The sequence below is a fragment of the Kogia breviceps genome, chromosome 2, assembly GCF_026419965.1.
Source record: "Kogia breviceps isolate mKogBre1 chromosome 2, mKogBre1 haplotype 1, whole genome shotgun sequence".
NCBI classification, from domain to species: Eukaryota; Metazoa; Chordata; class Mammalia; order Artiodactyla; family Physeteridae; genus Kogia; species Kogia breviceps.
Window position 1 is genome coordinate 46,380,416 of NC_081311.1, and position 15,178 is coordinate 46,395,593.

At 52.7% G+C, this 15,178-nt stretch overlaps 2 protein-coding genes and 1 non-coding gene across 12 annotated transcripts in view; 1 reads left to right on the forward strand and 2 right to left on the reverse strand.

Annotated features, from left to right (window-relative positions):
• Positions 1–15,178, reverse strand: part of LOC131750062 (uncharacterized) — a 99,190-nt gene that overhangs the window by 65,119 nt on the left and 18,893 nt on the right. For all 7 annotated transcript variants that reach the window (XR_010838903.1, XR_010838901.1, XR_010838902.1 and 4 more), the window contains one exon: positions 3,867–3,942. This is a non-coding gene — a transcript (uncharacterized protein). The remainder of the gene's footprint in view (positions 1–3,866; positions 3,943–15,178) is intronic.
• The window catches only part of RASSF4 (Ras association domain family member 4), a 35,082-nt gene that overhangs the window by 7,139 nt on the left and 12,765 nt on the right, over positions 1–15,178 (forward strand). For 2 of the 4 annotated variants that reach the window (XM_059052349.2, XM_067025135.1), the window contains exons 2-3: positions 2,805–2,901; positions 4,871–4,946. In XM_059052349.2, coding sequence (XP_058908332.1) covers positions 2,840–2,901; positions 4,871–4,946 — 138 coding nt within the window. In that variant the 5' untranslated portion in view covers positions 2,805–2,839. The remainder of the gene's footprint in view (positions 1–2,804; positions 2,902–4,870; positions 4,947–15,178) is intronic. The other 2 variants (XM_059052348.2, XM_067025134.1) reach the window with 1 other exon arrangement.
• DEPP1 (DEPP autophagy regulator 1) lies at positions 10,772–12,240 on the reverse strand. The gene is made up of 2 exons (XM_059052342.2): positions 12,026–12,240; positions 10,772–11,455 (listed from the first exon to the last, which is right to left on the reverse strand). The coding sequence occupies exon 2, from the start codon at positions 11,426–11,428 to the stop codon at positions 10,802–10,804; it is 627 nt and encodes a 208-aa protein (XP_058908325.1). The 5' UTR covers positions 11,429–11,455; positions 12,026–12,240; the 3' UTR covers positions 10,772–10,801.

Consider the following 15,178-nt stretch of genomic DNA (forward strand, 5'->3'; position numbering starts at 1 on the left):
GGGAGCCAGGCGGACCATCAAGAAGCTGTACTTACTGGGACATGTGGCTTTCTGGGTCACCACGACAGGGAACAAGAGAGCCGCAGGGTCATCCATTGGCTCAGATGCACTGGCCTGGGAGTGACAACAACACTTCTGTTTGCAGAGCTAGTCACGTGGCCCCATAGCTGCAGGGGGCTGGGGAACGGGAGCTATCATGTGATCATTCCAGGGGCAGTAATTGTCTCTACCACAGTCACCCAACTTTAAACAGTAAAATGTAGCCCATAAAAATCCAGATTTCTGGCTTATGAAACACCAGAAGATCTGCCCCTCTGGAAGAGGAATGTGTCCCCAAGTCCCCTGACCAGTGTCCCTCAGCTGAGTCACTTCCCTGGCCCCTGCAGACTTTTGCATGATTTATTCCAGCTGTGTATGCACAATTCTGGAAAGTTGACTTTGGGGGACCCCATGATTTTAACAGCCATTTGCGGACCTCCTGCAGCGTCCCAGGCTTGCACTCCGTGCTGGAAACAAGTGGTGAGGCAGAAAAGCGACAGCCCAGCCACACCACCCTCCTCCTCTCCTGGGAGAGTCAAAACAAGAGGCCGGCCCTGCAGGGGAGAGCTGGGGGCAGGAGCTAGGCCAGAGAGCAGCTGTTGCTGCTACTGCTGGAGAAGGGGTCAGCTCCGGCACGGGCTTCCTGGCGAGCGACGGTTTAGGGTATAGGACGAGGGTTCTGAGCAGAGAATGGCTGTAAAAGCCCAAAGGGGAGAAAAAGCATAGAACCCATTAGGGGAACTGTGGAGCTCAGAGCAGGAAGTGGGGAGGAGTGGAAGAGAAGCTGGCTACAGAGGAAGGCAAGAGAAAAAAACCATCTCTTGTTATTTCTGGGTAAATCCAGCCCTTTCCATTATGAGCTTGCTTAAAGCAAGACAGTTGTGTCATGAACCCACAGAAACAATGTTGACTGAGAAACCCAGCCTTGCCCTGAGCTGAAGCCAGCTTCTGCATCGGAAGCATTTGAGGAAGGACCCAGAGAGGGAGCCTGGCAGATCACTTTTTCCACAGGGTATCCGAGGTGCTGAGGAACTGAAACCCTATTTTGAAATAGGCCAAGAAGAAGGCAGCTGGAAGTCCCAGCTCCAGGCCCCCACAGTGCCAATGCCCTGTGCCCTACAGAGGTAGGGCTGGCTGCTGGCCACAGCTGGGGGCCTGCCCTCTCTGCAGGCCACAGTTTGCCTCACTGTAGACTCAGGCAGAGGGGAGGAATTTAGGAGATGATTCTGATGTCACTGGGAAGCCCACCTCTCTCAAACCATTCCCCTTCTCTACGCCAGGTGTGTGTCCTCTGCCTCCAGAATCAAATGCTTATTCAGGGCTGCTGTGGCCACAAGAAGGCTGGCACATCTTGTCTGTGGGTGGATCAAGCCAGCAGGGAAGAGTGTGCTGGGCTAGTCAAGAGTCAGCGCCCCTCTACAGCGACGGGCTCTGCTCTGAGGTCACCCATACCACAGCAGTTGGACCTGACCTTGACCACCTCCCACCCACCCCCAGTAGCACTGGCACACACACAGGTCAGGAAGACACGATTGAGCCAGGTTTGTGTGAATAGATGTTGGGTTTTTTTGTGAAGGAGCCAAGCAAGCTCCATGGTGTGAAAGACACACTGTGTGCCCTGTTGGTGCCACCTCCCAGAGTAACAACCCCTCAGATTCCTAGCTGCAACTGGGAGAAGGGGGGTAGAGGCAGGGTCAAGGTTAGAGTATGCATGTGTGTGTGAAGCTGTGGCTCAGTGCCCGACACATAGGGGGCCTTGATAAGAGAGTGCTCGGCCAGAATAATGCAGAGACAGAGAGAAGTAAGAATCTGTACGGATGATGCCAACAGGATAGAGAAAGCTCTAGTGGATTTACCCTCTGTGAAAGAAACCTAGGAGGGCTTGGGAAGCTCCACAAACTTTTCCAGGTTGTGAATGAGAAGAGACAGAGACAGTTTCATGGGTGAGTCCACGAACAATCCTATAGGATAGAGGTTACTCCATGGTACAGATGAGAAAAATGAAGGGTCTGGGGGTTTAAGTTACTGTCTGATATCAGTATAGAGAAGGGGCTAAGAGACCAGCATCTAGAGCTTAGATGCTTGTGTTCGGTGACTTTGCCATTTACTCACTGGGAATCTTGGGCCAAGTACTTAACTTCTGTCCCCTGTTTTCTCATCCGTGAAATGGGAATAGGATGGTACTTACCTTATAATGGTGTTGTAAGGAATAAACAAGATAATTCATAGAATATGCTCAACAGTCTCTAGCATGTAGTGAACATGGTACCGATTAGCCCATCACTAGGAGAGCTGGTCCAGGTGTGCTGACTCCAAAGACAGTGATGGGGGGACCACCTCAGGCTCCGTGGAAACGGAGGAGAAAGGCCAGGGGTGACTTAGAGGTTTGAGGGAGCAATCAAGGTAGAAACCATCATTCAGGGTGTCCATCAAGAAAAAAAACATATAATCTGAAATATTGAGGAGATTGGTCTGATTCCTGGGGCTCATGAAGAGCTTTTGGGAAGGGGTCTGATAGGGCAGTTCTGACCTTGCCCTGCCTGACACGTGTGGGTGTGGGGTCCCATGAAGTCCTCTAGGTCTGGCCCTGTACCTGGGGGCGGGGGTGGGGTGGGAGTGAGGTAGGGGTCGGGGCGTGGGGACATGAGAGGGTGGGGAGGTGGGAGGTGAGGCAGAAGCTCCAACCTCTGCACCAAGGCTCTGGCGCCTCACTGGCCATCACTCCTCCCAGCTTAGGTGTCTGTGGGCCCTCCTTTGTCTACCAGCAGGTAACTTCCGAGTCTGCAGACAACAGCAAAAGATGAAGGAAGATTGTCCACCCAGTTCTCACGTGCCGATCAGCGACAGCAAGTCCATTCTGAAGTAAGCCATTGTGAGCAAAGAGGGGTCTCCGTGCCTGCCTTCCCCCCGCGGCCACTCCCCTGCCATGGGCAGCCTGTGGGTGGAGGAATTCTGGGCACTTTTTGTAGATACAGTGATGTACCTGCCCCAGGGACAGTGATGAGAGCACTTCTTTTTGAAGTGCTTTGGAGATCAAGGATCAAGGCATGAATTTGACCCCTGCCTCCTTGGGCAGACAAAAGCGGGAAAGTATGACAGTGCCTGCTGTGAATCTGCAGAGATGGCATTTAATTTATATAAAAACTAGAGCAATACTAACATCTTATTGCATTAAACAGTTCAGGAAAAAAAAAACGAGTATATTTTTCTCAGCTTATTTTTATTTATTTTATTTTGTTTATGATGAGACTCCTGGTCTCATCATAAAAATACTGTTGGGGATACTTTTCCAAGTTCATTGCTGAACTAAAGAAAAGTGTATTTTTTCATTTTATCTTGCTTTTCAAGTCCTGAGTCCAGGTATTTTCTAAATTTGGGTAGCTCCTATCTGCCATCCTGAAGACAAACCAAGCCTCCTTGAAATGGACTAGCTTTTGCTGAGGACCTGCCCGCTGGGGTCCTCCTACTAAAGACCCTGAGAAAACAGACAGTACTCCTACACCATCATTTTCCTTATTTAGATCTGATAATAAGAACAATGTAACAATATTTAATATCATTTTGAAAAAAGTCATAATAACAACCATACATGATTTAGATATGTTATACATGTACATATCCTAACAATTTTATATTCAGCGTTTGCACACTTATAAGCACAGTGAACATGCAGTATTGAATCCTGCATTGTTAATGCCATTAAGTTGTAAATGGGTTCCCTTGTCAGTTACCATCACCCCACATCACACAGGGCTGCACAACAGAGCACCAGAGCGTGTTTTTCTCATCCAGGCCCTGGGTTGCTCGAGTGTGGGTGAAAGCATTACCTGAGAGGTTCAAGAGCATCTCTGTCCAGTAGGGGAGCCGTCAGCTACATGTGGCTGCTGAGCACGGCACCTGTGGCTGGAGAGATGTAGTGAATATAAAAGATGCTCCAGCTAGCAAACATTTCTTACAAAATAAAATAATGAGCAGAATCTCAATAATTTTTACATAGATTTCACATTGACATGATAATATTTCAGATACACTGGATTCAATAAAATGTGTTATTAAAACTAATTTCCCCTGTTTTATTTTCCTTGGTAATATAGCTACTAGAAGATTTTAAATGATGTGTGTAGCTTGCATTGCATGTCTATTGGACTGCACTGCCCTGCAGAGCCCAGCTTGGGTACAGGGAGCTGTCTTCATTTTCTCTCCACCACACCTCAGCCAGGGCACAAGCTGTGGCTTTCCTTTTATTCTGGGGAGACAGCATTTGGACAGAGTAGCCATCCTAGGGCCTTCAGGATCTTACTCTCAGGGGCTGCCACCTTCATCCCTTGATCACACGTCCAGGAAGTCAGGATGGGGAAGAGGCATCCTGGTGGTACCTTCATAGCAGCCACCCCAGACCCTTGTAGGAAGTAATGTGGGGAGAAAAAGCAAGCCTTTAAAATGCCAATTATCTAAGCCCAAGTGACTTATTCTGAGAAGGTGACTCAGAGGTAAGGTACAGGGAGATTGTCAGGAACTCTTATCTATAATAGTGAAATTGTGCAAACACCCTAGAAGTACAATAGGGTGACCTGGGCCCCTCTGTGAGTTTTGCTTCCTTCGCAGCCCCACCCCGGGCTTTCCAGGAGCACTGATCTGTGAAACTCCTTAGAAGACCAAAGGGTGTGGGTCTGATGGCAAAATCTAGTCTCTCAATGGATTATATGTTGTTGGCAAAACGTGTACATTATGCCCATTTTACAAATGAGGAAACTGAGCCCAGCGAAGCCAAATGCCTTATCCAAGGCCCCACCACATTCCAAGAGCATATATGTGTCTTTACCTTTTTTAGGTCGGAGCTCTTAAGCCTGCTGAAAACCTACAACTGCTACCATGAGGGCAGAAGCTTTCAGCTGAGACACAGAGAGGTAAGGCCCATTTCCCTTCTTTTTCATAGGGTCACCATTTATCCTGGCTTGCCAAAAATAGTGCTGCTTTATACCTGTTAATCAAGGGTAATTCTTAAGACCATATCCTTCACTCTGAGTGTCCAGTTTGTATAATAAATTGTAAGGTCACCCATCCCCTGAGTTGGGGACCAGGTTATCTCCCTTGAGATCCCTGCAAGGTGTACTGAGGGTTGGACCATACCCGTGAGAATGCAGAGCTGATGGAAATCCCCTTGTGGGCCTTCTCCTTCCACCTGGGGCTTTTGTCTTCTGAAGGCCGGGACATTGGAGTCTGAAATCTTTGAGACCACACAGTCCAGCGCCTCCTCTGCTCATCCCAGCACAGATGAGGAACTCAGGACAAGGCCATGGCTTGCCCAGGTTCACGGGGCAACGCAGGAGTGAAAGCAGAGTCTCTGTGCTTGTCAACCAAGAGGAAAGCCTTGCGATAGAGGAGAGCTCCCCAGAAGATGCTTACAGGGCCAGGAAGTTCCGCACATGAGAGGCATGGGCGTGGGGAGTGGAGGACATTGGAGAGCACAGGTCACATCATATACCCAGGGCAGCTGTGCAGGGATGTGGGCTTGGTACACCCAGGCCCTTCCTGATTTTTCAAAGGAAGCTAGATGTCTGGAATTTCATGTGGCATTCCCAAACCTCAAAGCACTGTGTGGCCTAAACAAAACAAGCCAAATACAAGCACGTGGGCACCAGCTGGACTCCAGGGAGTGGCCAGCAGGGCCCAGGCTCAGGGAGCTGCTCACCGGGCAGATCAAGTGAAGGCCTGGTCTTGCCACCCACTATCCAGAACGTCCAGATCTTTCACATGGGAACACTGGTCGGGATATTGGGGTACTTGAAAAGCCAAACTGGGGTGTCTTATTGTGATCGCGATTAGGCTTTATTTTGGGAGGTTTCCATGGTTGAGATCGGGTTGACTCTTGGATTTTGTCTAGCCCATCAGTGTCTGGCAAGGGCCAGTGGCCTCTGAGTTCCCCTTCTGTTGTTGGACACGGGAACGGACAGTGCAAGCCCTGGCAACCCACAGAGACCTCATGCAGGTGGAAGCCACTCTGCTCACTAATCTCGCTTCCATTAGTTCTTCAAACAACCACACATCCCCTTCTGTAATTAATAGAACAGAGAGTGAGCCCCGAAGTTCAGGCAGCTCTGGGCAGCAGGGCGATCACCAGTCAGTGTCAGGGAGGTGAACTCCATCAGCCAGGCCAGGCCAGTGTCACACAGTTCAGGAGCCTGGACCGGGGGGAGGCTGCTAGCTCCTGGCTCAGGCAGTGCTAGGCTGCCTGTGACAACCTGGAATGATACAAACCTCACACTCTGCCTCCCCTTGATCCACCCACCCTGCGTGGGGCCTTGGGACCAGCCCTGACAGCTTGTTCCCCACCCCTCAGAATTTCTGCACGCTTCTTTGCTCGGGCTCCTCTGCAGAGCAGCCACTGACACCTGTCTCAGCAGCCCGCCCTGGCCCAGCTCCTTACTGCTGCCCGCAGGGCTCTGATCCTAGCATCCTGCTATCCCTGCTTTCTCTGTCTCTTTTCTTACTTGAGTGATAAGCCCCTAGACCTGGGCCAAGTGCCCTCCTAGACCTGCATCCCCTCGGCTAGGCATGGTGCGGTACCTGTGCATAGGTGTTAGATAACTAACCAGCAGATGCGGGCCTGGAGCAAGTTGGGATGAGTCCTGAGCCCCAGCGTGCTGGGAAGTTTTGATGTGTGCTGCTAAGTGAGGAGTTGGGTTCACTTCAGTTCTTGTGCTGAAGGCATGGGGTGGGGTCTTGTGACTGGACCCTGTTCCTCACCTCTGGGCCATCCAGGGATTGCTCTAAGATCATGATGGTTCTCAACATGTGGTCCCCACACCAGCAGCTTCCGCATCCCCGGGGAACTGGTTAGAACTGCAAATTCTTATCACCCTCCTTCCCGCAGGCCTGCTGAATCAGAAACTCTTCACCCTCCCAGCTGTGTTTTGACAAGTCCTCCAGGGGATTCTGATGAAGGCCAAGTCTGAGAACAGCTAGTCTAGGAGCTTGATCTTGGCACTTGGGATTCCCCAAAACAATCCCCTCTGTAGGAACAGCTGAGTGGGGAGAGGGACTGGGAAGCCCCAAACCTGTTTGTGTGATGGGACAGTCCACATGAAGGAGTATAGTACCCTGCCGTGGGGAAGAGGTGCTTCTGCTGGCCCCAAAGGTAGGAACTTAACATCCCACAGGCAGGGATTTTCATATTCCTAACCCTAAAGAAGGTGTGAGGATCTGACCTGATCTCATTGGAGCCGGAAAGTACCTTTCAGGAACCTTCTGCAGCTTTAACAGCCAAGGTGTGCCGGCCTGAGGGAGTGTGTGTCTTTGGGAGGTGACCGCCACCATAGAGACAGGCTGCCGGGCTTGGGAGTCGGACGTTCTAATGCTGAAATGTGTGACTGGGTCCTGGGGCACCACGTCTCTGGGTGACTCACCCACCACCCACCGTCCGGGGCTCTGCAGTTCCTCAGGTTGCTGACCTGGGACGTTCTGGGCCTCAGAGACTCAAAGTTCGTAGAATTTGCTGCCGGGCCACCCGAGACTGGGCTCTCCCGGCACTGCAGACCCTGAGGGCAGGGCAGACAAGCAGAGCTTTGCCTCTATTGTATTTATTGTAGTACAAGAGCTTTGTAAGGGAGGAGTGACCATTTTCCAAACAAAGAAACTGAGACTCTTAGAGTCTCTGGCCCAAGATGATCCTGAAGGAAGTCAAAGACTCTGGCGTGCCTCCAAGACCTGAGCAGAGAAGTGTATAATACAGCGATACCATCGCCAGCATTAAGCTCTGGAGGTCTGTGGAGGTCTTGATTGAGCATGACTCACCAGGCCTCAGGGACTCGGAAAGCGCTTCATCCGTCACCCCTGCTTCCCAAGCTCGATCCCCAAGCTAAGCGTGGGGAGCTCAGCATCGGGTATGCCCTCCCAGCGCCGCAAGGGGCTCTGCAAGAGACCCCCCCCCACCCAACTTGTCTCTGGGCCTGCCCCGGAGCATCCTCAGCCTGGCTGCTACAGTTTGGGGGCACTTTCTTGTCCACTGTCTGATCTGGGGCCCACAGAACTCGGAGAGATGAAATGTGTCACAGGCAGGGGCCACACCTGGGGCAGGCATTTCCCGGTGAACTTTCCCCCAGCTTCTACAGAACTAGGAACAAAGGATTCCTGCTCAGGAGGCCGAAGCACTATCTTCCTTCATTGTAAACCGTGCCTCTGGGATCATTTTGCTTGTTTTACATTGAAAAGTGTGATCAACTGGGAGCAATTGTGCCTTTTGAAGAGAGCAAAGCATTTTAACCCGGCTGGTTGGTGACTCTAGAGAATAATGGACCACCCTGGAAATGCCAGTGGGCAAATATATCACTGCTGACTGTGTGAGCTGGAGGCAGTAGGGCCCTGGTGTTCTGGTGTGTGGTGGGTGTGTGGCCGCTGCCAAAGCCAGCCTCCCACCCCTCCCCGCGCTCAGCTCTGAGTAGGCCCAAAGCTCCCCCTGGTGGCCTGAGCGCACACTACACCCAGTATAGGACCTCATCCCCTGGCCCCCTGCACGAGCGCAAGAAAGGGAAGGAGCTTCCCTCCGCCAGGGGTCCCCTTCCCTCTTATAATGATCCCCCTTCTTCTAAGGCCTGAAGGCAGGAATGACAGGGTTGACAGACAGACCACCGGTTCCTGGTGAGTGCTGGGCCCGTAGATGTATTCCCTGGGGGTCCCTGGGTGCTTTCCAGTCTGTCTCTCCAGGCGGGAGGGGCATTTGTGTCCCTTCCCTGTCTCAGTGGTGGGTGGGAGGAGGATGAGACTGCTCCATAGGGCCCCACCACGAGGACTTTCTGTTCGGCTGTTCTGTACTCAAGAGCTTGGGACACTGCCAGAAGCTCCTTCCCCCAGCCCTTTATTCATCTTTTTTTTTTTTTTTGGCACCGTCTGAAGGTGCCATTAGCTTCTTTTACGTGGGGGGTATTAGCAGAGGAGCCCAGAGCCCAGACATCTCCTTGGCCCTATCTGATCTCCCCAAATGCAGCAGTGTGATTTCTGAGCTTGGGGCGATTAGCCAGCGTCATCCTAGTTTCACACCGCTTTGCTATGAGGCTGGCCCAGTAAGCCTGACCCGTCCAGTCACCAGCCAGGCACCCGCTCAGCAGGTCAGCCCTCCTCACCACCTCCTTAGGATGTTCTGGTCAAAGCCTGCCCCACACATATTTGCTGGAGAAAGTCAGGGACCCAGAGGTTTGAGTCAACCAGAGACACAGCAGTTGTGACAGTTGGAAAATTTGTATACAGTGCTTATAACTCCATCTCCAACTTCATTTGTACCGTTTCCCCAACCACTGTAGGGTATGAAGGACAGGCGTTGCTGTCCCCATTTTACAGATCAGGAAACTAAGTAAACTGCTTGTCTGAAACTTTTTCTTTTAAATTCATGGTTTACATTTTGCCTCCCCACAAAACACACATAAAAGAGGACAGATAAATATTGTAAATGTCCAAAGCAATTTTTAAAATATTTTAAAATCAGAAAGAAAGAAAGAAAAGAAAAGAAAAGAAAAAAAGGGGGGAAGGGAGGGATGGAGGAAGGGAGGGAGAGAGAGAAAAGGAAGGCAAAGTAGTTTGCTAGTCTACAGGGCAAGGAGGTGGAGGAAACTGAACCTGGCCATGAGCTTGCCCGTGGCCTCAGCTCCATCCTCCTCCTCTCCTCTGTCCCTCCCACGCTGACCAGGGCAGCCAGCTCTGGCTTGGCCCAAGAGAACAGGGCAATGGGTCTTAAGCCTGTCTCTTTTGAGTTCTCTGATGCCTCACCTGTCTCCCTGAGGAAAGAAATCTGCCCCCTCCCCCATCCCTCACCCTCACCTCCTTGCTTGCCAGATGCCTCTGAGAACTGGGATTTGCCAGGATGTAGGGGCCCAGGGCTGTGGGGGACCCACAGACATGTGGAGCGAGGCCCTGGCCCCTGAACTTGCCCAAGAGCAGGGCACCTGGACAACACCCTGCACTTTGCCCCACGGATAAGTGGTCCCTGGGTGGAGGCAGGTGAGGGTGGGGATGGGCGGGGACAGGGCCACCTGGTCCAGTCGTTTGGTGTCCTGCAGGCTGAGCTAGTGCAGGTTCTGTCTTGGCCCTCAGCGTGGGGAAAACGTTCCCCACGACGCAACAGGTCCCGTGAGGTGGAGCCTCTGAGGTACCCGCGGGTGCCCCAGTGACAAGTCCCCGAAAAACAGCAGGTGCATTTGCTGAGACTCCGTTTGCTCATGGGGCTCTTGGGGGAAGCAGGCGTGTGGGGAGCCACGGGGCTGACTTGCGAGCGCCCAGGGCCTGGCTCTGAAACCACCAGGGCTGAGGCCTTTGCTTCTCCTCTCCCCCCACCTACTCATTTCCCCACCTGTGAGGCAGCCACGTAAACAACAGCTAGTCCACGTGTGGGCTTGTAACACGCGCCCCAGGATGTGTGCGCGTTTTAGCCCATTTACTCATCAGCACAACCTAGGAGGCAGGTCCCATTGATTACCCCCATTTTACCCATGAGAAAACCAAGGAAGAGATGTTTAAATAACTCGCCCAAGGTGATCAGCCAGTTAGGAGCAGTGCAAACAGGATGCGTATCGATTGCCACATCATGTGAGATAGGCTCTTATTCAGAGCAGGGGTCTCACTATGAGTTGCCAAAGCAGGGCGCCTCTGCAGAGAGGCAGTTCCCTCCCAGAGACCTGCCAGGGGCGGTGCCCACCTGGGGTGGGGGGAGGGGGAGGGTAGAGAGGTGACGTCGACCTGTATGTTATTTGCAGAAGTCTTTATTGGGGAGGGGTCAGAGTTCATGGATCACGGGGAGGTGCAAATAGAGAGTTCTAAGGACGCTGCTGGGACGGGGGCTTGTTGGGGAAACTCCATCCTGGCCAGGTTGCCCAGAAGCCTGGGAGCACTGGTGCCAGTTCGTCTGCAGTCTCAGCAGAGAGTGCCCTGGAGCCCTGACATCACTCAGCCTCCTTCTGGGGCTCCCCCGGGCCTTGCCACTGTCCATCTGTCTGCATGAAGCCCAGGGGTCAGCAGAGGATCCAGTCCTCCTTGGCATGTCCCTCCCACTTGGACGATTTTCCTGAGACTCCCCAAAGAGCCAGTCCAGGGGGTCCACAGTGCTGGCCCCAGGTAGTGTGGGCTTCTGGCCACTGAAGCAGGTGGTGATGTCCTGTAGGGACCCAGTGGTGCAGCTCTTCTCACGGAAACGGGCTGGCCGGTGGGGTCTACTGGGTCGGACCCTGGCTGCAGCCTCATCCGGCACTGAGGTGGGCTGCGCCAGCTGACAAATGGACTTCACGTAGTCATCCAGGCTAGGGGAGGTGGGGGGGTCCTCTCCAGGCCCACCGGGCAGCATCTCCTCCAAGGTCTCCCGAATTGTGGGCAGGTGGGCCACGGAAAGCAAAAGCCGGGACCTCATGGCTGCCGGCCACAAGGAAGCAGCAACCTGTTGGTTGACAGAGGACTGGGGTGAAGGACTAGTGTGCCATCCTGACACCCTTCCTGTGTCCCCTCCCCACCTGAGGCTGCCTGGGTGAATCACATCCCTGAGAGCAGTTTAAAGTCTGCAGATCCAAGACCAGGCTCGAACTCCTGGGCTCTTCCTGCTAACATTACTTAAGATTCTATCATTACTGTTGTTCAAGAACCCATACAAATCAGAGAACCCAGCCTCACGGACTGGAGTCAGAGGAAACCTGGGTTTAAAACCAAACTTAACAGTTCCTGACCTGGAGTCCTTTGGCAAAGTCACCTCTCCAAGCTTCCACTTACTCATCCATAAAAAGGCATTAAAATTACACCTCTCAGGGGCGTTGGGAAAAACTTGTGGAATGACACCTCATGGGAAATTCCATTATGAATATAAAGCCCTCCGCAGCTGTTGTTACAGCAGTTAGCTGCAGCCTGGTCTCTTACCCGCAGTGAGGCTGTGCGTGTCCCAGGCTGAGAACTGCTTCAATGATACCCAACGCCTTTTTGTTTTACCTCAAACCAGAGGGCAGTTGCTCTCTCTTACCTGCAGCTGAGGAGGTCTGGGGTGACAGGGGAGCTGGATGAGCAAGGACGCCCACAGAAAGCCCCCAGGAAGCTCAGGGTCCAGCAGTTGGAGCCCTGTGTCCGCCGTCAGATTGCTGGGAGGAGGACGACGAGGAAGATGTGCGTTGGCCTCTGTACGATGTGCCGCTGTCCAGAGTGGAATCCTCCCTGAGCTGTCTGGCAAACCTTGGGGCCTGGCAGCTGCTTTTATACCTTTAAACCAGCAATCAGTTACTGTCACACGGGCCAAAAATAGCAGTTCTCAGGAAGGCTCTCAGAGGAAAACAGCTTGGCGGGCGGGGCCTGGCCCAGCTGGCAGCTTGGAGCCAGCATTTGCGCCTGTGGGACCTTCTGGGAATGTTTACTCTGCCGGGCAGGGGTGGGGTGGCCACTGGGAGAGGCAGGGGGCTCCACTGGGCTCCCACAAGCAGCCCTAGGGTCTGCCACCTCCGCCTAGAAGTGTTCCCCACTACACCTTACACTAGTACCCAGCAACCTCAGGACACTCTGGCCCGGTGCTAGCTCTTGCAGAGCCCTGGGCTTGCACCTGTGAGGGACCCTGCCAGATACAGCGATGCAGGGCTCAGCCTGGAGGTGGCTAAGGCCGGGCTCCCTGGGCCTGCTGGGAGTTGGGATGTGCCCACCTTCTTCTGGAACCAGGGGCAGCCTGCAGGGTCCTGGTATTGCTGCTTCCCAGATATGGTGCTTTCAAATGATAACTGGTTTGTTTCTTTGTTCCCCAGGTATCTAATTAGTACTCTTGTGCACCAGTGACTGTTCTAGGTACAGAGGACGTAAGCAGTGAACAAATCATTGCATCCTAGAGCTTAGCTGTTAGTGAGGGAAAGAATTAAGTACTCAGTGGATGGGTGCTGTGATGTTGGGTACTGATTACAGCTGCAAAGAAAAGGCCAGCTGCACTGTGGTCGAGGGGTCAGGAGGGTCCTCTCTAAGAGGGGACATTGAGCAGAGAGCTGAACAAATGAGGGTCGTGTGTTCCCAGTAGAGGGGAAGCATGTGCAAAGCCACTGTGACAAGAGTCTGCTGGGCAGGGGACAGCCAGGGGCCCATATGATTGGCCCAGGTGGGGAGAACAGGATTTGAACAAGGGTGCAAGAGTCTGGCTTCTGCTTTGAAGGACTGACTTGGCCGCTGTGCGTGGCCTAAAGGGCAGCTAACAGGGAGACCGAGGAGCACCTGGCCAGTGTTGGGAGGCCACTGCTAGTGTCCAGGGGTGAGTGTGTCAGCACAGGAGGCAGCTGAGGGAGAGGCAGGTGACCCTGGGAAAGCTCTTGTAGAGAGCCAGCACCATACCCTTCTCAGACAGACCTCACATCATCCACCTAGCCGTAGGCCCACCTGGAAGGTGCCTGTCTTGTTCCCGTGGGCAGGGGATGGAAAGCAAGTCACTGAGACAGAAGCTCAGGTTGGAAGTCTGATTGTTGGACAGACCCTAGATGCCGAGGCAAGTGGGAGGAGCTGGCAGTCCCAAGTTCATGCATTCTGGCTAGAGTATTTCTCATGGGCCAAGGCATGGGGCCAACCCATGATCAGGATTTCAGTTAAACATAGCAATTCCCACCTCGATAGCTCTTTCATCTGGATGCTTCCATAGAGCCTTTGTCTGTTTCTCTGGCTCTCTTTGAATTCATTAGCAATTAGCAAATAAGCCAATAGGCTGAACTGAGGAGGGAAGTGTTGACTGGGATAGAATTAGGGGGCCCAGGTTGATTTCCCAACTTGTAGAAAGTCCAGGCCCTGGGACCTGTGTTCTCGTCCTGTTACTTCCCCACCTGCGTGGTGAGGGCTGCCCTGGAGGTCCCTCTTCTCTACTTTGGGCTTCTCTGATTTGATCAGAGAAAGCTGCAGGCTGACAGGGCCTCCCCTCCATTCTGATGGGGCCAGTCTGGGGCGCAGTAGAGCAGTGGTAGGGGGCTCAGATTGGGCGCACCCATGCTGCTTGTGCAGGGATACCAGGCCTGAGTCACATCAGGCCAGCTGGTCCCCAGCATAGCTTAACCCTGACCTCAGAGGCAGCAGCTCTGCCTCAGCGCCTCACTTCCCCAGAACAAGTCCCCTACCTCCTTCTGCATGGCAAGGTCCCCAGAGCCTTCATACAGCGACTTTGGAGGTCTGGCCTCAGTATGTCTAGCCTTGCTGCCCCTGCCCCAGCGGTGCCCCCAGGGCATCAAAGAGTCTGGGGCTGTGTCTGCTTCATCTCCTCCACCCAGAGTCTATCATGGGGCTGGTGTCCATGAATAAACATGTCCATGAATGAACACACCGAGATGTGTTCCTGGTGGGGCAGAGGCTCTCTCCAGCGACCTGTCAACGTCTCACGGAGGCATCTGAAGCTAAGTCTGAAAACAAAGACCTGAACCCCACTTTGGGTTGTCTTACTATCCCCATGGGACCTTTAACTCCAGTGGATCAATCTAGACTTTCCTTTACAGTTACGTATTAGATACATACAGTTACATATCTTTAGTTACATATCTGTGCCTGTGTAGCATCAGTGGTTATCAAAAATAGCTCTGGGTTTTGTTGTTGTCTGTTTTCTTTTTTAGCAAATAGTGCAAGGCCATTCCAGAAAGCTCTGTGTATTTTTGATAAACTTAAACAGAGGAGAAATATTTTCTCCGTGTATGGCAGGGTGTTTTAAACTATTACTAACTAACCGTGAAATCGACACTGCAGGACACCTCTGTAAGCACTGCCAGGGATGACACTTTCCACAAGGTCCCTCTTCTCACAGGGCTTTTGATGTCAGCAAGGAGAAAGAAATGGCATTTGTGAATCTAAAATGGTGCTTGAGATGGCTTTGGGAGAATGACGATTTAAGTTCATTGCCAGAAGACCAGTATCAAAGCAGATTAGGAGCACGTAGCTGGGAAGACCTAGACTCTGTGGAAGCGTGAAGCTGAGAAGGTTCCTGGCAGGTGCTCTGAGCTTGCAGACAGAGCAGCCTGGCCAGGCACACCTGTGGGGGTGATGAGGCTGGACACAGGGAGCCCAGAGGTGGTAGTGCTTATACAGGAGCCGGAAATAGGTCAGAGGAACAGAATCAAGGACCTGAGGGGAGCAAGTGGGAGCTGGCTGAGGGTGCCTCTGGAGGACTCTGTCGATCAGGACC